Source organism: Coffea eugenioides, chromosome 4 (assembly GCF_003713205.1).
Source record: "Coffea eugenioides isolate CCC68of chromosome 4, Ceug_1.0, whole genome shotgun sequence".
NCBI lineage: Eukaryota > Viridiplantae > Streptophyta > Magnoliopsida > Gentianales > Rubiaceae > Coffea > Coffea eugenioides.
Genome location: NC_040038.1, coordinates 40030292 through 40056369, shown reverse-complemented (window position 1 = coordinate 40056369; position 26078 = coordinate 40030292). Strand labels below are relative to the sequence as shown.

At 37.3% G+C, this 26078-nt stretch overlaps 4 protein-coding genes across 7 annotated transcripts; 1 reads left to right on the top strand and 3 right to left on the bottom strand.

Moving 5' to 3' along the window:
• Nucleotides 1–2348: 2348 nt before the first annotated feature.
• On the top strand, nucleotides 2349–7923 carry LOC113768556. 4 transcript variants are annotated; one of them, XM_027312963.1, is made up of 15 exons: nucleotides 2349–2694; nucleotides 2791–2852; nucleotides 3371–4354; nucleotides 4459–4519; nucleotides 4632–4694; nucleotides 5076–5139; nucleotides 5232–5325; nucleotides 5428–5511; nucleotides 5599–5688; nucleotides 5799–5826; nucleotides 6080–6604; nucleotides 6688–6749; nucleotides 6964–7073; nucleotides 7168–7255; nucleotides 7338–7923. In XM_027312963.1, the coding sequence occupies exons 1-15, from the start codon at nucleotides 2610–2612 to the stop codon at nucleotides 7638–7640; spliced, it is 2703 nt and encodes a 900-aa protein (XP_027168764.1). In that variant the 5' UTR covers nucleotides 2349–2609; the 3' UTR covers nucleotides 7641–7923. The 4 variants fall into 4 exon arrangements, with proteins under 4 accessions (XP_027168764.1, XP_027168763.1, XP_027168762.1 ...); XM_027312962.1 differs by having other exon boundaries at nucleotides 4453–4519; XM_027312961.1 differs by having other exon boundaries at nucleotides 3371–4366.
• A 6685-nt stretch (nucleotides 7924–14608) lies between these two features.
• On the bottom strand, nucleotides 14609–16876 carry LOC113769339. Its single transcript, XM_027313797.1, has 2 exons — nucleotides 15921–16876; nucleotides 14609–15851 (listed from the first exon to the last, which is right to left on the bottom strand). Exons 1-2 carry the CDS (start codon nucleotides 16874–16876, stop codon nucleotides 14609–14611), a joined length of 2199 nt encoding a protein of 732 aa, XP_027169598.1.
• Nucleotides 16877–17219: 343 nt separating this feature from the next.
• LOC113767407 (galactoside 2-alpha-L-fucosyltransferase-like) lies at nucleotides 17220–19842 on the bottom strand. Its single transcript, XM_027311489.1, has 2 exons — nucleotides 19445–19842; nucleotides 17220–18868 (listed from the first exon to the last, which is right to left on the bottom strand). Exons 1-2 carry the CDS (start codon nucleotides 19686–19688, stop codon nucleotides 17355–17357), a joined length of 1758 nt encoding a protein of 585 aa, XP_027167290.1. The 5' UTR covers nucleotides 19689–19842; the 3' UTR covers nucleotides 17220–17354.
• A 2683-nt stretch (nucleotides 19843–22525) lies between these two features.
• LOC113769338 (galactoside 2-alpha-L-fucosyltransferase-like) lies at nucleotides 22526–25637 on the bottom strand. Its single transcript, XM_027313796.1, has 3 exons — nucleotides 25556–25637; nucleotides 25382–25468; nucleotides 22526–24005 (listed from the first exon to the last, which is right to left on the bottom strand). Exons 1-3 carry the CDS (start codon nucleotides 25635–25637, stop codon nucleotides 22531–22533), a joined length of 1644 nt encoding a protein of 547 aa, XP_027169597.1. The 3' UTR covers nucleotides 22526–22530.
• Nucleotides 25638–26078: the final 441 nt, after the last annotated feature.

The following is a 26078-nucleotide window of genomic DNA, read 5'->3' as shown; positions in this document are numbered from 1 at the left end:
AACCAACAGCTAAAACCAACCAACGGCTCTTTGAGGGAAAAAGTAGGCTAAAAGCATCAGACACCATTGAGGGGCATTTTGGTCAGCTAAAACCAACGGCCCTTTTCGTATGGCAATTTCGAAATCTTGAAGTTTTTAACGGTACAATTGCTAACGGAGGGGGTAAACTGAGGAAAAACAAACGTTGGGGGGTAAAGTGAGAAACGGCCTATACTTAAAGGGGATAAAGTGCGAATAACCCTAAAGCGAATGATCGAATAAATAATGAAAAGATTCTTAGCTCTTGGAGTTCTGGTGTTCGCATATGTAAGACGGCACAGGTGAATGATTCTTAACAAGGCGAAGACCTTCGCCCGGTGGATTTGAGGTTTAAATATAATAATACTACACTACACCCAGTTTCAAATAAGGTGCGCTCGAAAAAGTAATTCCTGCTTTTTAATAACCAAGTAGTACAAGTTATTGCTAAAAAAAATCGAATAGGTGACATGCAGGTTGACATATGCAGTTTTGGAACTGAACAGCGTGAAAATTAGTGGAAATGCAGAGGAGTTATTTTTTTTTAGCATTTGAACAAGGGGTGGAATCGAGTTGAGTTAGGGTTAAAAGACGAATCAAACTACTTGACACTCGAATCAAATTTAATTTGGTAAGAGTTTATTTGAGTTTAATTCGTCAATTAATCAAGTCAAGCTCGAATTTAGTTCAATTAGTATAAAAATATTTATAAGTGAAAATCAAACTGCTCGAACTCAATTTGAGTTCGTTCAATAAAAAACTCGTTTGAGTTCGGTTCGGTAACTCCCATTTGAATTGCATTTCCCGTCATTTTTCATGAAAAAATTACTGTAGCAATTTGATATATGTGAGGAAAAAAGATAATAGGGAAATGTGATCACGGAAAACGACGTAATTTTCTGACAGAAATGGCAATTCAAACAGGGCCTAAACAAGTCAAAATCGAATATGATTTAAATTCATTAAAAGAATCCAACAAACTTGAATATTAAAGTGTTCCACTTGTTAAGACTCATTTACACACCTAAGTTAAGTCAACTACTTGAGCTAAAATACTTGTACTATAACTTGATTTAAAATTACCTTTATTTGAGGTTGAGCTATGAGGAATCATGTATGTAATGTAGAGGAAAAATAAAATTTTTTGACTTCATTAAGAGGAGGAAGGGAGAGACTTGAGAGAGGGTGGCGGAAGGGAGGAAAGAGAAAGAAAAGGAGGGAAGGGGAAGGGGTTGCGAGAGAGGATGGGGAAGGGAGAGGAGGAGGAAGAAAGGGAGGAGAAAGGTAAGGAAAAGAGGAAGGGGGAAGGAGGAAGAAGAAGGGAAGAATGAAGAAGGGGAGGTGGCTGCGAGTAGTGGTGTGTGATGGTGGTTGGCAGTCGTTGTGGGCGATCGATGAAGAAGAAAGAAGGGATTTTTTATTTATTTATTTTTTGAGTCTATTTGAAATGCATTGTATTTTTAAATTATTTTTAGAATTTATTACTGTAAATTTAAAAGTCAAAAACAATTTTTCAAAAAAAAAAAACTCTTAAATCCAAGAAGAGCCTAGAGTCCTCTAGTAAATTTCTTGGACTACTTGGGCTCCGCTGTGGCTGAATAGTCGTCTCCTACAAATTCTCCAAGCAAGTCGATTCAAATGCTGGAAGACAAACATCAAATACTCCCCAAACTGGGCCATCACCAATTTAATACTAAAAATAGGAGACAAGGAAAAAAGAAAAAAAGAAAAATTGTTGAATCATTGCTTGATACTGAGAGGTAGCGGAAAGAAAACGCTCAGGCGATGATCAATTTATCTTTTTCTTTGACTGGTTTTAATTAGACAGCTTTGATGGCATTTTGGGTTATTTCTAATTCAACTTCATAGAAATCCATTTCAAATATATCTTTTAAGACTAAAATTACAAATTCGTGATACAATTTTTAGGTCATTTGCATTGCACCTAAAACAAGACTTTCAAATTTTAATCACCATAAACTGCATCTCTTTGGTCCACAACAAAACGACGACGTAGAACAAATCTCTATCCTTCCCCATAACGCGGGAAAAACAGCATTCCCTACTTTCTCAAAAAATCCTTTTCCCGCCCCTCTCCTTCACATCTCTCTCTCTCTCTCTCACACACACACACACACACAAGAGTTCTCATTTTTTTCAAACACAAACCTCTTAACTTCTAAATCAGATCTGAGACTCAATCTTCACTAATAATGGAAATCCAAACCGATTTAACAAACTCGCACCTGAGTTTGCATCTCGGTACATTCGCCTCCACCACTGACTCAGAAAAGGCCTGGCATATTTTTTCTCTCTTGCTGTCTCTCCGGCGGCCGGCGCGGCCAACTGAACTTGCAAGCATAACCACGCTTTTCTATACTACTCCACAATTGATAGAATTTCTCTGTTTTATCCCCACTTCTCCTCTTTTTTTAACTCCTAATTACTTCGTCACCTTTTCTTCCGTCGGATACCTAGCAATCTCGCAATTTGTCGCGAATTCGGATATATGTTTGAATTTGTTGCCGCGGTTTCAGTTAGGTTTACGGTTAAGTAGTTATGGGGAGAGGCAACGGAGTGAGGGAGGACAAATGGTGAAGAAGAGGAAGAAATTTATGATGGGGAATGAGAAGTTGCAGGTGGGGAAAAGGAGAGCTGTTTCCGATGATTTTGACGGTAAAAATAATAATAAAAAAAGGATACTAAAACATTTTGTTACCTATTCAAATTGAATTTACCTGATTTAATTTCTAGTTCTGTTTTGAATTGCAGGAAAGGAAGATGATAAGGTGGTGTTGAGATTGCCTAGTGTGGTCAGTAATGCTTCTACTCAGGTAATTTTGAGCCTTTTCGATTGTCTCCTTTTTTTTTTTTTAAGTAGCTTAACTTGTTCCCTGTTCCTTGACTGGTTCTGAGTCAGTATAAATCCTCTAGATTTGACAGTTAAACTTAACTGACAAATCTATCCAAATTATTGTACCATTGATAATTTCACAAAATTTCTCTGGAATTTAGCTGCTCATGCAATGATTAAAGAAGGGAAACTAATAGGTAGCTGGTGCCTGTGTTTGCTCGTTGCTTCTTGCTTCCTTAAGGCATATTTGCTAGTGATTCTCTTATACTGCTTGTCCATTTTTTATTTGGTAACTTTTAAATCTTCACTTTATTCATTATTACATCTCAAACATGGATTTTAGTTGGCATCCATTAGAATTCTGATTAAATAAGTTTTCATGTGAACTTCCATTGCTCGTCGATATATATGCGATCTTAATTGATTTCCTTTTCCATTTTCTGGTCTAGATGTTTAGCAGAATGATTTATAGTACCTGTGTTGTCCAACAATTTGTAGGCATATTTTTCTGATGGTAACATGAGCAGAGACATAACTTTGCAGTCCTTTGAGCCACCTGCAGTGGCATTTGATGCTCTTGAACTGGAGAAAGCAATGTTGAGGACATCCTTATTACTCGATTCTAGTGATGAACTGCCAAAGTTTAATATAGGGGAAACTGGATATGGTAATGAAAAGGTAACAGATTTTTTTGTCAATAGGGACGAAGTCAACTACGCATCAAGAACAGGATGTCAATTTGACTCTCTTGATTCTCGTGGATGCCAAAATTTCCTGCCATCAATATCAGAGCACAGGGTGAAAGCTGTTCCTTTTTCAGAGATGAATCATGTTGCTATGTTGCAAAGTCCCTTTGGAAGCATGGAAGACAATGTAAATGAAGAAAGTTCATTCAGAAAAATTAGATTCACCGGAACATCTAGGTTACAATTGTATCAAGAGACGCAACATTCACAAAAAGAAGTGGTGCCTGTTGTTGATCCTTGTGAAAGTGGGAATGAAGATATAAAATTCATGCAAAGCAATCAGGAAGAGCCACACAGAGCAAATGATGAAAATTGTCTGATTGCTATGAATAAAATAGATGGGTTACAAGAGGATAAGCTTCTAAAAAACATATCAGAGGACTGCAGTTCTATGATACCATCTATAGAAAAAGAAAAGGTAATAAAGCTTCCAAATAGTCAGGCTACATTGACAGCAAGTGGTCTTTCTGTTGGTCAGAATCCACTAGCCAAGATCTCCCATAAATCGAAGACTGATCAAAAGCAAGCACCGAGTCAGAGGCTCCATTCCATAGACAAGACTTTAGAGAATGCTAATGCTGCTTGCTCTCCTTTACAGAAGCTGCAAACAAGAACAGATAAGAAACCAATCCCGATGAAGCAGCACATGAAGTATTATGGTCACCAAGATATGAATGTGAAGGAAAAGAAGGAAAATTTAGATAAAAATAGGGAACCTTCTGTTAATCCATCTCATGTGAGCTTGTTGGTAATATTTGTTTGTAACCACTTATTACGTTGACTTGTCAATGAAGTATCCTCATAGTTTAAAGATATTCCATGCTTTCTAATTAGGAGCAGGGACAACAAAGAGTGCTACCAAACTTTGAACCTTTTATCGTGGAAGAAGAAGAGGGCTCAGGTATTTATTTGGTTTTGACAGTTTGTAAGGATTCAGTTACATTTCTCCCTATCTAATTTTTAAAAAAATTACTTCTCATATTTGTTTGATCCCTATGTAACGATACCTGCAGGTGGTTATGGCACAGTTTACAGGGCAAGAAGGAAGAGTGATGGAGTCACATTTGCTATCAAATGTAGGTGCAGAATCTGTTTGTTGGTTCCGCCATAGGGCATACAAGTTGTACCCGGTGCTTCTTTGCTACTGGCTTAAACAGAGTTTTGACCCACTAATTTGCTGAGATGCATACTGTTTCAGATCTTTTAACAAAGTTACAAGTTTGCAGCATGGAAACATTTCTGAAAGTATAATAACAATGAGACTTTTAATATGTATTAAGCATTTCAATTGGGCAATTGCATTTGTTTTGTATGCCATGTGTGCCTATGTGCATAAAATATGCTCTGTCTTGACTTTATAGTCACTATATTCTTTTAGAGGCACTCGTATATAGTTACTTTGAAGATGCTCGACCATGCTTAAACTGGTCTTTTTTTTTTTTTTTTGGTAAAAACAGGTCCACATGTTAATGCTAATCGAAATCACGTCCATAATGAGCTGAAGATGCTGGAGCGATTTGGGTAATTATACTGAGAGCTCTTATAAAAGTTTCAGTATTAAATAAATCCCTATGCAGCTCAATGTTGAATTGTTAAACAAACATTTGGTTCAGGGGAAAGAACTTTGTAATTAAATATGAAGGCTCATTTAAAAATGGGGATTCTGACTGCCTTGTCTTGGAGCACGTTGAGCATGATCGGCCTGAGGTGATTTGTACCTTCTTTTGAATTTTTTTTTTTTGACTAGTGATGTTCACACTATTTTTGTTTGTGTTCGTTTTTCCTAATTTACATTCTTTTAATTGTAAGGTCTTGAAGAGAGACATAGATGTTTGTGAGCTTCAGTGGTATGGTTATTGTATGTTCAGAGCCCTTGCTGGTCTACATAAGCAGGTGATAGTAACTCAGATGCATATACTCGCAAGTTGCATTGAATTGTTAAGAACAAAGGCAGGTTCATAATCTGTTTTGCATGTACAGGGCATTGTTCATAGGGATGTTAAACCTGGCAACTTTCTTTTCAATCGCAAGGCTTGTAAAGGCTATCTCATTGATTTTAATTTGGCCATGGTCAGTAGTTACTGCTTGAATTTTCATGATACTTTTGGTTAATCTCCTCCTCCCTCTTTTAAGCCTGAATTTCTTTCTCACCCTTTTTTATGCGTATTCCCCTTTACCAGGACTTGAACCAAAAATATGGCACTGCAGGTGAGTTTGTTCTCACTTTTTCGTCTTCACATTTATTTTATTGCTTTCAGGAACATACTGGGGGTCTTTCCTTTATTAGGACATCTTGTTTGGAGTAAACTGAAGACGATAAAAAATTACAAAAGAATCGTGCACATTCTTAATCTTCCAACAAGCTTGTTTGCCTTTCTATCTTAGCTTCACTTTATCTTTGTGCTAGTAAGCTGCTCTTTTTTATAATACATGATTAAAGGCAATTTTTTTTTTTTTATAGACAAAACTAAGCTGAGCCATGATGTGAGCTTAAATAGCGTTCCTCTTTCTCGTGCCATTTCTATTCCACCTAGTAAGAGCAGGAAAATCCTGACTCCAAAAGCTGTGGAATTAGCTAACCGGGAGCAAGGAAAAGTATTAAAGCCCCTTCTAATCTCCAAGGACACGAGGAAGAAGATTCAAAACTCTAACCATTGTGCTGAGGTAGGCAGTAGAAGTGCAATCAAAAGTCAGGGTGCTGATGGCTCTGGGATAACCTCGGCAAGGGAAGCAACAAGCACCAAAACTTTATCCGCAGAGAAGTTCAGAGAACCTCTACCAAGCCAAGGTAGGAAGGAACTGATCAACCTGGTGCAGGAAGCATTGCAGGGTGCAAACCGTGGATCAGCAAATGTTCCTGTTTCCAAGAGAAAGAGGATTGCTGCAACTCCTGCAAAAGTGGATCGGAAATTTCTTTACATAACTCCAATGCCACTGCACTCAGCTGGAGGAGTTGTTGGCGGTGCAGGAGTATTGAAGAATAAAGGTGTTCTATCACACTAAGTTCTTCACTAACTTGAGGTAACATATGATTGGTTCTTTGGTAGTCTTATTATTTGTTTGTTTCAGGGGATGGAAAAAATAAACGAGAAGGTCCCTGTGTCGGCACAAAGGGCTTCAGGGCTCCAGAGGTAAGTTGCAACTTTTGTTATTAGCTGCAGGAGTGGATAACTTTTTGCCTAAAGCGGGGAAGTGTTGCCTCTTAGCCAGCCCTTTGTTTATCATGATTTTTCTGTGACAGAAACTTTTCCTCAGACTTTGCTTGTTGCCTGATTACTCTTGTACTTTTGGTCTTAACTCTGTCAAGTTTTCCTGTGAGAGTGCTTTATGATGAATCTTCTGCAGGTATTGTTCAGATCCCTACATCAAGGCCCTAAGGTTGATATTTGGTCGGCTGGGGTGACCTTACTCTACCTGTTGGCTGGACGGACACCTTTTGCAGGCGATCCTGACCAGTAAGATTTCTTCATACTTTGAAAGGGTATTGATTGGCTGTGCACCTAGTTTCATGAAAAGTAACTTTAGCTACATTATCATTGTCATAAACAGGAATGTCAAGGAGATTGCCAAGTTGAGGGGCAGTGAAGATCTGTGGGAAGTGGCCAAGCTACACGGTCGGGAATCCTCATTTCCTGCGGTATTACTCACTAAACTTTTTTGGTTCATTACTGATTTTCTCGTCTCTATTATCTATTCAATGCCTACCTTTTCAAAAACAGGGTCTATTGGACATAAAATCCTTGCCATCCATTAAACTCCAAGATTGGTGTAAACACAACAATAGAAGACCGGATTTCCTTGAGGTTATCCCAGGATCTTTTTTTGATCTCGTGGATAAGTGCTTAACAGTGAATCCAAGATTGAGGATTAGTGCGGAAGAAGCTCTTAGGCATGAATTTTTCACCCCATGTCATGAGGCCCTAAGAAAGCATAGGTTGCTCAGACAAGAAGCTAGCCTGGATTCTGCATCTTCCTGCGTTCTTTTACACGAACAATCTCAAAAATGTGCAGAAGTCTCGTGAACAGTTTTAATCAGGTTATATCCTCTTTCTTGAAAGTAGAATAGATCGTCAATGAACTCATCCTTTTTTCCCCCTTCTTGTGGGTCAAATATTCCCTTTTTCCCTCAGCCTCCATGGTCCCCTGTTGCATTGCGTCTTAAATTAATCCGATATTCCGTACGGAGTTATGTTCGTCGGACATCCACCGCTTGGGCTTTGATTGATACCTAAATGGTTTAATGCTCCAGGAGAAATTACTGCAAATTTCTTCCAACCTATATTACAGTTAGGCTTTATACCGAGTTATATGGAACAAGTCTGTTTGTCTTAAGTTTAAATCTCGGAAAATTTTGCAAGGATTCAACTGATATGCCTTGAAATATGCATTAACTCGTAAAAAGAAATATCTGAAAATATTTTTTATATGTACCAAAGAGCCAGCATTAACTTCCAAAGATCCATATATCTGTCTATAAATATAAAAGGTTGCACGATTTTAAATCAAATTGGAAAAAAAAAACAACTGATACAATAGAGGTGAGAATTTGGGCCAATGGAATATGGCCATTAAGACTCCACCTTGTGCATTTCTTCAAGTCTTAGGGTGTTTTTGGCAGCGAATTCATTGGTAAAATTTTAAAAAGCCATTAGCAGGTCGTCTATTGCTGACATGGCACAAAGCAATTGGTAGCTCAACGTGGCTTCAGAAAAGCTAAAGCTTGTGGGGATGCTGGGGAATCCTTTACAAGTTAACACCTTGATCAACATTAGTTTGCTTAGCAGGGAAGGAGACAGATGTAAATATCTCAGGTGGCCCATAATTAATTATGTCCTAATTTCCATAAATACCCCTGCTCAACAGTTTGGGTTATTTCGATAGACCCGTTTGCATTTTGAATGCCGACTAACCGGTTCAAGTTTAGCTGGAACTGGACCTCTAGGCTCTAAGTAACATCCATTTCTTGCACATAAACTCAGGGCTGTCTTTTTGAGCACAACATGAATACAAATCATCATTGGCAGAAGTGCAGAACAGAGTAGAACGACATATATCACACATATACCTCCAATTTGAGAATTGAGAATCAAGGCGTCATATTTGGGTGGATCTGATTTTTACAATATTTTTTCACAAAATTATCTCAAATACTTTACTAGAGTTTGGATAATACCATCTCACTAAACGGTGGCACAATTTAGTTTATTGGATCTTTGGTATAGCATAATTTGGGCCATTGCGGATCGGGTTTACCAAGTTTTGATCCGAAATCAATCGCTTTTCTACTGTAAATTATTAATTAAGTAAAATAAACACTACTATTTGATAATTATAAACATCGCATGCAACACAAATGGACAGAAAAAGCGCAAAAGTATCTACCTGGAAAATCCCACCAAAGGTTGAAGTTACCAATTTTGGTATGTCATGTGACCTAGGAGGGTACAAAACAGTAACACAAATCTCCTAGCTAATAAGTAATCATTGCTGTTGTTGCTCCATCTCAATAATGTTTTTTTAGCACGTTACTACTACTATCGCTCAATCTTAATGTGCATTTGGTAACATGCATGCAGAGCAACTAATAATACAAATGTTGGAGGATTTTAAGGCAAGAAAAATAGAGAATAATCTTTGGAAAGGAGTTTTCTGCCATGCCCAAAAGCATCGTGGGACTGCTGCACTGAAGTTTCGACACCTGGACATGAATAGTGAAATGTCAAGCTTTCTATGGGAACCCTGTTTAGGAGTTGCGCTGTTAGAAGTATGCTGTCAAAACCAGGATACATATGCAACTTCCGAGTAATTTTACTTGCTGGCATGCGACCTTTGTCGTCCTCTTCGCATGCAAGTTGCTCTTAGTGGTGCATCTCTTGCTTACACCTGTATATAAGACACGCACATTTTAAGCTATCACTTTCCAGAATGAGACATTTGGATTTTGATTGGCTTGGTGGGTTTCCCTACAGGGACAGGGACTCGAGCGGAAATGGAGCAGTAACAGTCTAGTTCCTGAGCAGTTTACGGTCAAGATTTGATCAAAAAAATTTATACAGCCCAAATTTCATCTTGTATTTCGATTTTAACAATATGTGTGAAACCCACAAAATTTTGTTATAAAGTTATACGCTGTTAAAAATAAGTTACACTATGTGTACACAAAATTACGCGCTGTGCAAAATGCACATAACTGCCAGAAACAATCCGTTGCTGCCCGTGGTCCGGACCCGAGCTCAAGACTTGACTTGAAACAAAAAGTGAGGGCAGGGAGAAATATTTCGTTATTCTTGGGGGTTGTCGGGTTGACATGACTGCGGGCATCTTGAGTTTATTCCTCATCTTGGATTTATGTATCTTTTGATTTTGTGTCCAAGTTAAGCTGGGATGGTGGGTGGCATGTCCACTTATCTTTCATCCGACTTAGGTACAAATTCAGGACGGAAGCTCGGATCAATCAAGGGTTAATTACAACTTATTCCTCTATAGTGTATATCAAGGCTTTTATCTTTAAACCTTTATTTTCCGTAACTTATTGCTTAAGAGACCAAAATACTCCATTACTATATATACTAAGTTTCTATTTTTCGAATTTTTTCCTTCCTTTAAATATTGAATCTTTAACCGGTGGTATATTTGAACTACGTACTTTAATTGATTTTTTTTTTTTTTTAAAAAGGGCAAAGAAAAAACCAATTAGAAATCAATTCAGGACGGAAGCACGTAGAAATCAATTGGAAATGATATGTGCACTGTTGTGTACACTGGATACCTTCCCATCTATTGTAACTTTGTAGCGTGGATTATATGCCGTCATCTCCAGTTGCACACAAATTCCCAATTGTTATTATGTTTTTTTTTTTAAAAAAAAAAAAAATTCTTTTGGAGATCTTGGCAAATAGGAAGTGAGATCTGAGTGTTTCTAGAACAGTTTTGAGGTGTAAAAGATGAGTGTCTGGATCCGGATTGTACACAAGGATGTTGAGAATAGGTATTTTGGGAGGAAAACATCTAGTCACTGTATTATGAGTGACTAACTAGTATTTAAAGGAGTACAAACCTAACAAACTATTTATAAGAATACCCTTACTAATTTATTATCTGCAAGAATACTTATATTCTCTTAACACTTCCCCTCAAGTTGGAGCATATATATATCATAAGCACCCAACTTGTTACAAATGTATTTCACCCTAGAACCCCCTAAACTCTTGGTAAACAAATCAGCCAGTTGATCTACAGACGATACATGAGATGCCTTGATGACTCCATCAAGCAATTTCTCTCGAATGAAATGATAATTAATTTCAATATATTTTGTCTTTTCATGAAACACTGGATTAGACGCAATATGAACAGCCGCTTGATTATCACACACTAAATTCATAGGCTGTTAATGCTCAAACCCAATTTCAAGTAACATGCTCTTCAACCAAACCAACTCACACACAATGTGAGCCATAGCGCAGTATTCAGATTCTGCACTTGATTTGGAGACAACTGTTTGCTTCGTACTCTTCCACGACACTAAATTACCACCAACAAACACAAAATATCCTGCGGTCGATCTTCGATCTGACGTAGAACCAGTCCAATCTGCATCACTGTATCCTTCAATATCAGTGTGTCCATAATTTTGATACAGCAACCCTTTTTCAGGAGCACTCTTAAGATACCTGAGAATCCGTATAACAACATCCTAATAACTAGTATGAGGGGTCTCAAGAAATTGATTCACGGCACTCACTGGAAACGAAATGTCAGGTCTCGTTACAGTGAGATAATTTAATTTACCCACAAGTTTTCGATATTGCCTAGGATCATCTAGTAATGCACCTTGATCTCCTACTAATTTCACATTAGGATCCATAGGAGTATCCACAGGTCGGCAACCTAACATCCCAACTTCATTCAGCATATCAAGTACATATTTCCTTTGACATAAATAAATTCCATATTTAGATCGAACTATCTCAATACCCAGAAAATACTGTAAATGACCTAAATCTTTTGTCTGAAAGTTTGCCTGCATATTGGATTTAAGTTTCTGGATCCACACAATATCATCACCTGTATTCACAATATCATCCACATAAACAACTAATAAAATCTTACCAGCATTAGAATGCCGATAAAATACAGAGTGATCTACCCACATCTTGTCAGACCGAACTCCATGACAGCACTACTAAACCGGCCAAACCAAACCCTAGGAGACTGTTTCAATCCATATAAAAATTTTTTTCAGGCGACAAACCAACCGCGAATTCTCTCCCTGAACAACAAAGTCAGGAGGTTGTTCCATATATACCTCTTCTTCCAAATCTCCATGCAGAAATGCATTTTTCACATCCAACTGATGCAATGATCAATTATAAGTTGCTGCCAAAGAGATAAGAAGACGAACCGAGGTAATCTTTGCAACAGGAGAAAATATTTCTAAGTTGTCTATTTCATACACCTAAGTAAATCTTTTAGTTACCAGACGAGCCTTCAATCGATCAATAGAACCATTAGACTGCACTTTTATAGTGTACACCCATTTACAACCGACAACAGGCTTACCAGAAGGAAGAGGGACAAGATCCCAAGTACCATTTTATTCCAATGCAGACATCTCTTCTTGCATAGCTAATCTCCAACCAGGATGATTAAGTGCATGGGTAATAGACTTAGGAATGGAGACAGAATCATGTGAAGCAACAAAAGAAAAATATGACATAGAAAAACGAGAATAAGAAACAAAATTAGAAATAAGATGAGAAGTACAATGAGTTTGTTTGGATAAGAGTTTATTTGGATGATTTATTTGAGATAATTATTGTAGCACTTTTTGTGATGTGATATATGTGAGATAAAAAGGTGATTGAGAAGATAAAAAGGTGGTTGAAATTTGTGAAGTAAATTTTTTTATTTGAAATCAAGTCTAGCCAAACAAACCCAATGCCTCCTACCTTTGCGTAAAGCAATAGGAAGATCTAACTCAGAGGAGGGCGTCATACCTGGATTTGAAGATTGAGAGTTAATTGGTGAAGTGCGTGGCATATCAGGAGCTTTCTCAACCATGGAACGACGAGAATAAACTTGAAGATTAGGACGAGATAATCGAGCTATAGAATATGGTGGACTCGATAACTCAGGTAATAAAGCGGAAGGGACTGGTAAAACAGGAAAGGAAAAAGAGGGACACTGGTCTAACTCACAAGACATACCGTGTTTCATAAAATATGGAGTGGATTCAAAGAAAATAACATCAACACAAGTAAAAAATCGAATGAAAACTAGACTGTAACATCTATACCCTTTTTGCACTAGTACGTATCCTAAGAAAATACACTTAATAGCACGAGAATCTAATTTATCCATCCCGGGAGCAAGCTGATGAACAAAACACACACATCCAAAAATACGAGAAGGTAATTTAAACACAGGTTCATGAGGAGAAAGAATGGAGTGAGGTAATTGGCCACCAAGAATATTAGATGGCATGTGATTAATTAAATAACATGCAGTTAGAACTGCATCACTCCAAAATTGTTTGGACACATTCATGAGCAACAAAAGTGTTCGAGCAATCTCGCTTAAATGTCCAATTTTTCTTTCAACAACTCCATTCTATTGTGGAGTGTGAGGACAAAAGAACTTATGAATAATACCGGATTTAGTCATAAAGGTATTAAAAGGAGTGAAAAAATATTCTTTCGCGTTATCACTGCGAAATATACGTATAGGCACACCAAATTGATTCTTTATTTCTATAACAAATGTACAAAAAAATGGAATATAGTTCTGAACGATATTTTATTAAATAAAGCCATGTAACTCTGGAAAAATCATCAACAAAGATTACAAAATATTTAAAATCTAACTTTGAAGTGACTCAACTAGGACCCCAAATATCAGAATGAATTAACAAAAAGGGTTCAGAAACTCGGTTATTGACTGTAAGAGCAAAAGAAACACGATGATACTTTCCTAACTGACAAGACTCACATTCTAACGAAGACAACTGACTCAAAGTAGGAACCAACTTTTTCAAATTTTGTAAAGACGGATGACCCAAACGACAGTGAATTTCAAGAGGAGAAATAGTAGCAAGACATGCAATCGGACCATTGGAGTTGAGAAAATAAAGACCATTATGCTCATGCCCTCCACCAATCGTCCTCTTTGTCTTCAAATTCTGAATGACAACAAAATCAGGAGAAAAAGTAGCTAAACATTATAGAGATTTAGTGAGCTTACTAACAGACATTAGATTAAAGGGCAAATTGGGTACGTAAAGAACAAAAGACAGCGGAAGAGATGGGTTAATTTCTACAGTGCCTAGTCCTTTAACTTTAGTGGTAGATCCATCAGCTAATGTAACATGAGAAAAGGAAGTAGACTCTTGAAAATTAGAAAAATTTTTAGTGGTACCTGACACATGATCAGTAGCGTCGGAGTCAATAATCCATGAGTCAAAATTAGAGGATGTGGAGAGACAAGCCATAGCATTATCGTTTTGTGCTAAAGAAGCAGAGGGAAGAGATGCGTGATTTGTAACTTGGTACTTTAGGAATTTAACATAATCTTTCTCGAATATAGTAAAAGTCTTCTGGGACCCATGTGTTGAAGAACTTGATTCAGCTTGGTCAGTGGTAATCGCATTAGCAAAACTTTCAGCCATAGTGAATAGTACTTCAAACAAAAAAGCAGTCAAAATTTGCGATGAACAGTACCTTTGAACAGTACGCGTGAACAGTAACACGATGAACAGTATCGTGTGAATAGCACGTGATGACCAATATCGTGTGAACAAGACTTTTGCTAGATGTTTAACCCTAACCCTAAGACTTTTGCTCTGATACCATGAGAATAGGTATTTTGGGAGGAAAACATCTAGTCACTGTATTATGAGTGACCAACTAGTATTTATAGGAGTACAAATCTAACAAACTATTTACAAGAATATCCTTACTAATTTATTATCTACAAGAATACTTATATTTTCTTAACAGATATCATCAAAGAATAATAGCACAAATTTCCTCAGGTAAGGTTCGAATACATGGTTCATTAGGCTTTGGAAGGTTGCAGGTGTATTGATAAGACCAAATGGCATGACAGTGAACTCATACAGTCCAAGGTGAGTTTTGAAGGCAATTTTTGGAATGTCAGCAAGGAACATTCTGATCTGATGGTAACCAGCTCTTAGATCAATCTTAGAGAAGAGCTTAGCTCCATACAGTTCATCGATTAAATCATCAATGATTGGTATTGGAAATTTATCCTTGATAGTCAGGCCATTTAGTTGTCTGTAATCAACACAAAATCTCCAAGTTCCATCTTTCTTTTTCACCAATAGAACTGGAGATGCAAACAGACTATGGCTAAGCTGAATAATGCCACTACTGAGCATGTCTTTTACCTGCTTTTCTATTTCATTTTTCTGGTTGTGAGGGTACCTATAAGGTGCTAACTTGAATGGTTTGGCATTTGGCACTAAGGGAATATGGTGGTCACAGTTTCTGGAAGGGGGAAGGGATTTTGGTTCTCCAAATACATCCTTGTAGTCTGCAAGTAAAGCATCTAGGGATTGTTGAAAATTAATATCCAACTGAGTTACAGTGTTTATCTGAGTTCCATTCATCTTCAGTCCACAGGCATGCTTCCAAATTCTGGTGCTCAGTCCCTCTTTCTCAGAATTATTTCTAGGAAATTTGAGAACGACCTCCTTAGACTCCCCTTGTAGCAAGACCCTTTCCCCTTTCTCAGCAAATGTCATGTTCAACTGCCTGAAGTCAAAGGTGATGGGGCTGTGTGCAGCCATCCAGTCTACTCCTATGATCATATCATAAGGCTCCAAGTTAATGATAAACATGTCATGAGTGAATTGTTTACCTTGCATTTCCCAGCTCATGTTTGGAATCATCTTGTTACAGGTCAAGTACTCCGATCCCCATTGGCTACCTTGACCTTGAAAGGTTTGATAGGCTGAACCATCCCTGGATAGAGTTAAGCCACAGTATTTTTGACAAAGCCATGAGTACTTCCTCCATCCACCAGAATTGATAGGGAAGTTCCTTTGAACAGCCCTTGCAGTTTGATGGTATTGTAAGTCATCTTCCTCGTTAGTGCATGTATTGCCATTTCCACTCCTTTGGCAGATTGTCCCTTGGTACTCAATCACCTCCCCTTTCTCCAAATCATCAGGACTATCTTCTATTGCTACAATCAGATGGATCTCTTTCTGTCTGCACTGGTAGCCTAGACCAAACTTTTCCCCACACTTGTAGCAAAGATAGTGTTCCCTCCTGTACTACAGTTCTGTTGGTGTGGTTCTCTTGAAGTTCTGAGGTGACTGTTTCTTGACAGCATTGGCAGTGACAGGTTTGGTATGCGGCACAGTGTACTGAGCAGCAGTCTGTGTGGTACTCCCCAAGGCAATGGCCTTCTGATGAGGTTTGTGCTTCCTGTGGTAGGCTTCAAAGGCATTCTCCTGCAGTTTGGCCAACTCAAATGCTTTGGATAATGTCTTAGGATCATGAGTTTTCACCATTGATCTCAATTCATCTGGCAGTCCACTCAAAAAGCAGGAAATGGAATAGTTTTCTGGGAGTTGTGGGGCTCGAATTATTACCTCTGATAGCAGCTCCTCAAATTTTTCTTGATAGGCTAGGACTGTGGAGGAGAGTTGCAACTTATTAAATTCCTCCACTGGATCCATTTGTCCTAAGGCTCCAAACCTCTTACACAATTCTCCAGAGAACTCCTCCCAATCCACCTTGTTACCCCTAGTAGACCTGAATCCTTGATACCACACTTCAGCCCTCTCCTCTAAGTGGAATTCTGCCAACTCCATCCACTGTTCCCTGGGAATGTGTAGAAGCTGGAAATACTTCTGAAGTTTCCTGATCCACTCTCTTGGATTGTCTCCTCTAAATGCTGGAATTTCCAATTTAGGTGTGCTAGCATAGAAGGTACTCCTGACATTCCTCTCTCCTTGCTCTCTATTCACCATTTCTGAGCTCCTAGAGTGACTTACCTCTGGAGAACCTAATATTCCTTTCTTCTGATTTCCACGATTCAAATTGGAGAGCTGCTGAGAAATGGCTGCCATGGACGCATCGAGCTTATTGCTCAGCTCAACACTTACTGCATCCAACCTATCCTCCATGCTTTGCTTGTCTGCTGCCATGGATTCCAAAATTCCTTGAATCCTATTGTCTTGCCTGTGGAGTTGTTCCTCCATTGTCTTCATCCTTGTTCCATCTGCCATTGTGATGTGTCGATCTCAGCTTCCTAGTCCAAGGACCGGATGCTCTGATACCACTTGTAGTGACTGATTCAGCTAAGAAATGTAAAGGAAAGTAAGAGAAAGGAAAGGAAGGGAGAAAAACGTGAGAGGGAAGGGGGGATAGAGATAATGCAAAGGGAAGAAACTGAATTTGTTGTATCTAATTGCATGCCTTCTTCACGTCCCTCTTAGGCTTATTTATACAGGATCTCCCTCTAGATCCTTTCTATGCCTAACCAACCTCTCAACAGAATGATCATGCATGCATGCATGCCGTGTAGCAAATATCTGACTAACTAACTACCTGAAATGCTAACTAACTTCCTGAAATGGAAAGCATGGCAGATACATTTCTGCTGAAAATATCTAGTGAAAATATCTAGAGTCATTACAGTGACAAATGAGACTGATCAAGATCAAATAAAGTCTGATTGTATAGGAACAAAAACGAATGCAATGGTCACAAACGATTGTCTCCATCAACAAGTTTAAGACCCCAGCTCCTATCTTCACAATGCTGGACATGAGGGGAAAGTTTACTGGTGTCAATCCCTCCCTTCTCTTTGCAGTCATAAGTTGGAGGGGCATGGAAACATGGTTCCATTGACAAAGCATGTTGACACGGTGGATCTGGTGTAGTACGATTCTCAGGCATATAAAGTATCCATGGCTTCAGACCTCCAAGACTTTGGGCAACATAACCAAAAGTTGACCATGCGCTTGTGACCAACTTATCTGTCAAGCTCAGAAGATAAATTTCAGCCCATGTTTTCATGTTGTGCATCTGATTCTCAGTATGTTGGTACTCTTCATTGCTTGGCTGGTATACTTCAATCACTTCTCCTGTGATAGTTGGATGTTCCCAATATATATCTCTTATTGCCTCAAAATATCCAGAGTTTAAAGATGTCATCAAGACAGCTCTAGTTTTATTAGGTCTCCCATATGGAACCATTAGATCTTCTTTCTCATTGACTTGTGGCAGTAGATTCTCCTTCATTACACAAGCCAAAACTTGATCCAAAACATACTTAAAAGGACCAGTTTCTGTTTCAAGGACTCTTATCTGGATGCCTATCTTTTCATCTGCTTTGGCTAAGTAAGTGTTGTAATACCTGGTAATTAGCCCCCAGACAGAGTTTGTTGGATGAAAGAGATACTGGCCTAAGTAATGGAATACAGCTCCTTTCTCAGGAAAGAGATCATTCAGTTCTTGCTCAAAAGATGGGATCAAAAAGAGAGATGGGATAAAATAGTTATTTGACTTCAAAATCATCCAAGGTACTTCTTTGAGAATAGCTTGATCTTGATCACAGAAGAAAAGCATGTCACCTTTATCATAGTCATGAAGTAGATGGAGATAGATAAATGGTGGCAGTGAATACAAAGTTGAATTGTGGAGAACATTGGTTTTCAGCAAATTACCATAGCTTTCAGGAGATTTTTTGTCAAAGCTATTGAACTTTTCTGCAATTGGGAAATCAGAGGGAAGCAACCAGGAAACCCCAGGAAATGGTTCACAAAAAAGATCAGGTATGTAGCCACCAGGATCAACAAGTAGGACTCTATCTGTTAGCAGAGCATAAAGAAAAGCAGATGCCAAACTAAGTATTCTGTTTCCTAAACCTTGGATTGGGTGAATCCAGACAATGTACTTGCAACCTGTGGAATTGGTGTCTTCACCATGGCTGCTTGACTTGAGATATTCCAAAGTTCTGTTGTAGGAATCTGTGAATGGTCCACATCGTTTATGCAAGGCTTCATATCCGCGTAATCTAGAGATAAGATGGGAAGAAGGCCGGCCACTTTGTTGCTTGCGGTACAAGACCGATTGATACCTACTTAAACATGATTTTTCATCCAATCCTGCAGGTAGAAGACCACCAAGAAGCTTATCCTGTGGTTTCTCAACAGGCTCGGGAAAATTGTCTCTTTTAACTATATTCTGTTTCGGAATATCAACCACAGCATCACCTGGCAAAGATAGTTACAAAAAACAATTAATTTCTCTGAAGTCTACCGATACTTCGCAAATCACAATGTGGTGAGCCGAAGGACATATGGTAAAATTACTGCAGATCAGGTGCAAATAACTTAAAAGTAATATTGCCTGCAAAAGGCAATCAGATTGCATAATCTTCTGAATCAACTCATCCTAATGTATAGACAGGCTAGGTAATTTAATAATGTGTAAAAGCAATCAATGAGCATCTATGTCAAATGAATGAATACATTGCCATATCACTACTTATCTAAAATATGATGAAGACTGTTTTTGTTCTTCTTCTTCTTCTTCTTTCTGTTTTTTTCTTTTTGGGGATCCATTTTCTTATGGTTTCAGCTCTAGATTCTCCATTCACCATCTGAGGTACTACTAGGCTACTACTGCGCTTTACCACCAAAAAAGCACTAGACAGTCTCGTAAATTCAACTTGAATAAAGTCTGTACCATAACTTGCTCTAACTTCAATTATTTACCTCGAACTTCAGCAATTAACTTCGATCAACGCCCACAGTAGTACTACAAGAACAGGAAAAATGAAGTAGTACCTTTTCCAAAAGGTCTGGAATCAAGAAGCCTGGCTTCAGAAGATGAAGGATTCTTCAATACTGAGAACATAACAAAGAATCCCATGAAGCAACCGACGAAAATCCCAAATACTTTGATTGGATTCTCAGAGCATCTTGCTTCTTGACTCCTGAAAATGGTGTCTTTTGCAGGACCCTCGTGAGGCTTTATTTGGTCATCATTACTGAAGTTGCTCTTCAACTTTGTCATCTCTAGACAGTCCATGCTTGGCTTCTGCAAATCAAGAAATCGACTGGACTTTGGAGAGGGATGCAATGTGCAATGTCGGCAGAGAATTCTTGGGTTTAAGTCGAAATTCAAGAATTATTAACAGAAAAGGGAAATTGACTGGGTAATCTGTGGGGTTATCAGGGGTCTAATGAAGGTTTTGGGTGGAAAAGTATTGAGATTACCGTTGATATGGGCACGTTTCGCGGGTAGCGGCCAAGTCTGTTAAAAGTATCAATTTTAGTGGTCCCATGAAACAATTTTCTTTCTTCACTTTTGCTCCTGTACCTTTCAATGTCGAGCCAAATTTAGTTGTTGAAGTTTCTTTCACAAAATAATAGGTGCATAAAAAGAAATGACACTTTTCATTTGATTTGATTTAAAACTTTATCTTAATCCTAAGGGTTTTTCTAACAGCGTCGTTGGACACCCATTAATATGCTTTAAATTTCATCTAACTTATAATGTGTATACATATATTAATAATTATTATTCTTTCTTATATTTATACACTTCTCTAATTAATTTTAATAAATTAAGCACCCGTTAGACAGATCCCTAATCCATTCTATAACTAACTCTTTATCAACTTATTTTCGGAATATGTATAATATATTCCAAAAGTTTATGTACTTCAAAGAGCTGAATTATGGGAGCTAAAATTTGCAATTTGCTCCTGACCAAAAGTTTAAACACTTTTTTATATATAAGAACATCATCATTTTAATAAACCAGCACCAATGACAAAAATTATATCAACTATGTTTATGACTTACCAATGCAAGGAATCTTAATTATTTAGATGGTTTGGCTAATGGTGGTGCCCAATGGGCACTCTTCAAGAGAGGGATTAGGAATTAATTTTTTAAGAAAGTGTATTTATATTTGAGAAAATGTCTAAATGCTGAGGGTGTGTTAATTATGAATGTGTCTATTAAATGGTAAGTTAAGTGTTATTTAGGCATTTTAACAAGTTTCCATTGGAAATCCATTAGAAAAACCCTTATTTAAATCTGACATACATTTAACATTTTAAATTATGTAATTGAATCTAAATTAGATTGGAAAACTATTTTATGTTACTATTTATTTTTTGCAATTTGTATTTGATACATACAAAAGCTGCCTTTACTAACATGATATAATCAATGGGAGATATCCAAATTTTCACAATCCAGCAATGGCGACATTGATGAAAGGGTTCTTTTTTTGGATAAAACAAAGAACTTTATTAATGAGATTGCTAAAATTGTCCAGCATGATTTACTCGACAAAACATAGCCAAAAAAAGGTTAATTGCGAAGAATCAACACAATTTGGGATTTGATTGTGAAAGTTATGGGCATGCAATTTAGAACTTAGTGCTTAAATGTTGCAATGCTCCTTTGATAAAAAAAAAAAAAATCATTAGAATAATCACGATAAATTACAGTAAAGCCTTTATAAAATAATGCTCTTGGAACTATACAAATTCTATTAATTTAAAGTGGTATTAATTAATTATCGAGTATACTTACGATTCTATCTAAGAAATATAAACCAATCCATTATTCTATTATCAAGACGTCAAAAAGATTTAGAAAACTAAATGATATTGATAGATGTTCACATGCACGTGGGATGCTCTCTACTATACTCACTCACATAATGTTTTATGCATTTGATCAGACATGGTTGATTTGATGAGATTCAGTAGATTTAAATTTTAAGAAAAAATAAACAATAATAAACTCATATTTTAGGAAAATTTAATATGTAATATTAGTGAATTATTAACTTATGATATATGAATGGGACCAAAGGATTATATAGAGTTTTCAAAAAAATATTATCTTATTATTTTATAGAAATTATTAATTTAGCTCGTTAGCCCAAGTCGGGACTAGAAAAATTATTAGTTAATATAGATTATTAATTTATTGAATATTATCTTGTGGAGGTTTTACTATATAGAGTTTTAAAAACTCATCATTTCTAAACCAAATTCTATGGATCGTGCAATTTAGATATCGAACTATCTTCCCCAAACTTAAAGTGATCAAGCTAATATCTATAACCATTAAGTAACTCCACGAATTTGTAAAGCATGATACAAATTCAATCCATAAGAAAATTAGAATTTACCTGATCATATTCAGAAAATTTTTGAATTACAAAATAAAGCAGGCGTTCCTCTGCCATAGGATAATGAACAAAAGCCTTCTACTTCTATCAGGTGAAAGTAGAACAAAATTAAAATTTACTAAGGAAAAAAGGTTACCACTCCACCAAATATGGGGGTAAGATGTCTATTTCCCAAAATTATTTAGGGCCTTTGAGTTATTTCTTCTTCTTCTGTTACTCTACCAATTTCTTCTCTGCCCAAAAAATTATAATCCTCTTTTCAATTGTCTCATATTAATGACTAGTGAGTACCCCTTGTGGCCACACAAATACAGTGATGTACAATTGCTAACCTGTCAAGCAGTGATGTCTCAGTCTTTTGTTTGGATTGCATTTTTCTGAATTTTTTTGTGGAAAATTATTGTAGATATTTGATATATATAAAGTAAAAAAAGTGATTAGAAAATGTGTCCACAGAAAACGTAGCAAAAGAAAAATTGCAATCCAAACCCAATCAGCCATGTAGAACTGCTACAAGAATTTAGCAGTATTGCAGGAACTGGATTGCAAACCCAAGCCAGGTCCATGGTTTCCAAATTCTGATTGTATTCAACTACAGGCTATGTATACATAAGAGAAATCTGAATTTCCAAATGATCACAGCAATGGCTGAGATAATTCAGGAGGGGATTTCATACTTCCATACCATAATAAATAAATATGAGATCAGAACCCTTTATCCGTCAAAAAGTTTAAGACCCCAGCTCATATCTTCACAATGTTGCACATTAGGAACAATTTTTCCTGTGTCAGTCCCCATTTTTCTTTTGCAATCATAAAAAGGTGGGGCATGGAAACAAGGTTCCATCGACAAAGCACGCTGACAAGGTGGATCCGGAGCCGTCTGATTCTCGACCTTGTAAAGAATCCATGGTCTCAATCCTCCAAGACTTTGAGCAACATAACCGAAGGTTGACCATGAGCTTGTGACCAACTTATCCATCAAGCTCAGCAGGTACATTTCTGCCCATGCTTTCCTATTGTGCATCTGCTTCTCGGTTTGTTGATACACTTCATGACTTGGCTGAAATAGTTCAATGATTTCTCCTGTGATAGTTGGATGTTCCCAGTACATGTTTCTCAGTGCCTCAAAGTATCCAGAACTCAAAGATGTGATTAGCACAGCTTTAATCTTTGGTTTTCCAGGTGGATTGATGATAGGTAGGTTCTTATTGATTTGTGGTAGCAGATTCTCCTTGATCACACAAGCCAAAATCTGATCTGACACATACTGATATGGACCAGGACCTGCTTCAAAGACTCTTATTTGTATGCCTATCTTTTCATCTGCTGTGGCTAAATAAGCATTGTAATACCTAGTGATCAGCCCCCAAACAGAGTTTGTTGGATTTAAGAGATACCGGCATAAATGATGCAAGACAGTTCCTTTCTCTGGAAAGAGATTATGTAATTCTTGCTCAAAAGATGGGATCAGAAAAAGAGAAGGGATAAAATAATTATCTGTTTTCAAAATCAGCCAAGGTACTTGCCGGAGAACAGTTTGATCTTGATCACAGAAGAAAAGCTTGTCATGTTCATCATAGTCATGAACTAGATGGAGATAGACATATGCTGGCAGTGAAGAACTAACTGAATTGGCAAACACATTATTTTTCAGCATATTCCCATAACTCTCAGGAGATTTCTGATTGAAGCTACTGAACTTATCCGTAAGTGGGAAATCAGAGGGAAGTAACCATGATACATCTGGAAATGGTTCGCAGAAAAGATCTGGAATGTCTAATCCACGATCAACAAGTAGAACTCTATTTGTGAGGAGTGCATAAAGGAAAGCAGATGCCAAAGAGAGTATTCTGTTTCCTAAACCACTGAAGGAAAGCCAGACAACATAATTGCAGCCTGTGGAACTGTTGTATTGGTTAGAGTTAAGATATTTCAAGGTTCTGTTGTAGGACTCCGTGTATGGTCCACATCGTTTATGCTGTGATTCATAGTTTCGTAACCTAGAGATGAGATGAGAAGAAGGCTGATGTATATTTTTTTTGCGATATAAGACTGATTGATACCTACTAAGGCATGACTTTTCATCTAATCCTGCTGGAAGAAGGCCACCTAGAAGCTTATCTTGAGGTACTTCAACAGGCTGCCGAAAAGTGGTCTGTTCTATAATGTCCCCTGAAGCAAAATTCACTGCAAGAAAGTTCAACGAAAAACCAAGTAGAAAGCATGAGAGAAACCAAACATTAAGCAAGTGGCTCTAATCAGCTATTATGATCTCCCAAACTCTAGCCAAAAAATCAAGACTAGGCCCTTAACATGCATCTGTTTGTACAGAAAATATATAGTCTAAAACGATTCATTTAAAAAAAAAAAACTTTGGAACATAATTATGCTACCAAAAAGTGCCAAGACTTCAATCTAGGTCAGCTGTGTTATCTCACCATTCATTGCTTGATTTATTTGCACAATGTTATCTTGGCAGTCTCAGTATCCCCACTCCCACCCCGGCGGTTGATTTTGAGAAAGTATCTACTTTCAAAGAAAGATGGGGACTGAATTTCGAGTATCAGTCAAGGAGGTACAAAAATGGGGAAGGAGTTAGAAAACGTAGTGCAAAATTAAACGAGGGGCGTGATAAACAGAACAAAATGATCTAGCAAATAATGTTACACTGTTAAAAATGCATGTTAAGCGCCAGTCTGTGTAATGAACATCACCTAAACAGGAAATCCAGGTTCTGTGACTCAAGCAAATCCATCCCTCTAAAAGGCTTATGGAACTTCTAACACAGCAATAACCAAAAATTGAAGCAACAAAAACTAGGATGGTAGATACATAATGCCAGTGATAATTTTCCATAATATGGTCATGTCAATAAGCTGCTTAAGGAACTAATAGTAGTATACCTCACCAAGTGATTTTTAAATTTAGAGAAAATATATAAATAAATGAACGTCTATAATTAAGTAAATTATGGTATCTAAAACATGTTGCAGACTAGGTGAATGACATGCTAATCTTCAACCATAAACCCCATCAACCTTAGCTATTTGATAGCAAGTGGAAGAAAGTTTGCCTTTGTTTTTAAAGTGGCTTTTCTCTACAGTTGAAAACTTTTCTTAGATTGTAGTCACGTTCAAGTCACAACAGGATAAATAACTGGAACTCACCCACCAACCTAAACATATGAAATTGAAAGAAGCACAGGACATCCCTAAATTCCAACAACACATTCTACAAAGCCAACCTCTTTTCCTGTCCCCCTTTTCGTCTTTCCTGGCTTCATTTCATAGTCAAAATGGGAAGGTAGGCAAGAAAAGTACATCCATGTCGTACAACAATATATCTGGATCAACCCCCACCGCACCTGTAACCTATTCTCCATCTGAAGAGCGATCAACTGTTCACTTTATTTAAAAAGCCATTAAATTCATATATTATCTTGAATTAGAATAATCAAGAAAAAAGATTAGTTTATTAGTAACTTCTTTAAGTACCAGATAAGTCCAAGAAATAAACTATTCATTCAGAATAACAAGAAGAATAAAGATTTGGAAGTGAAGTACCTTTTTGGGGTGGTTTAACATTAGGAAGCCTAGCATCAGCAAGAGTCCAGAAGCCATCAGAAGAAGAATCCTTCAAAACTGAGGATACTGTAAAGAAAACACAGAATCCCACTAAGCAAAATACGAAAATTCTCAGCATTTTAATTGGACTGCACATGCATTTTGCTTCTAAACCATCCCAAAAAACAATGTCGTTTTGAGACTCCACAGGATTGGTTTGATCAGTAGTGGAGTTGCCCTTAAACCTCCTGATCATGGTTTTCTGCAATTCTCATGCAAAATTAACAAAAAGGGTTGTGAAGAAATGCAATGTTTGATGATGATGCAGAAGTATATATAGTTTGGTTAAATCAAAACAAAATCTCAAGAAATATTGCCAAAGACGGAGTGTGTGTTGAGTGTGTAGGTTTGTTTTGGGAAGGAAATTAATTATGGGGTGCTGATAAAGCGAGAGGTCGCACACTTGCATTTAACAAACCCTTTGAGCATGGAACATGGGGGATGTTTGCCCAGAAATAACACACAACTTTTTGTTTGCTACATATCAATCCCTAGAGATATACCATATGCTACATTCACATTAGTGGTTATGGTTGATGTCCCAAAGATTAGACGACTTAGGTTCTAATCTTCTTCCTCTTTCCCTCTGCCATTTGGACGAGAGAATTTATGGAGGATTCACATTAGAATATCATAC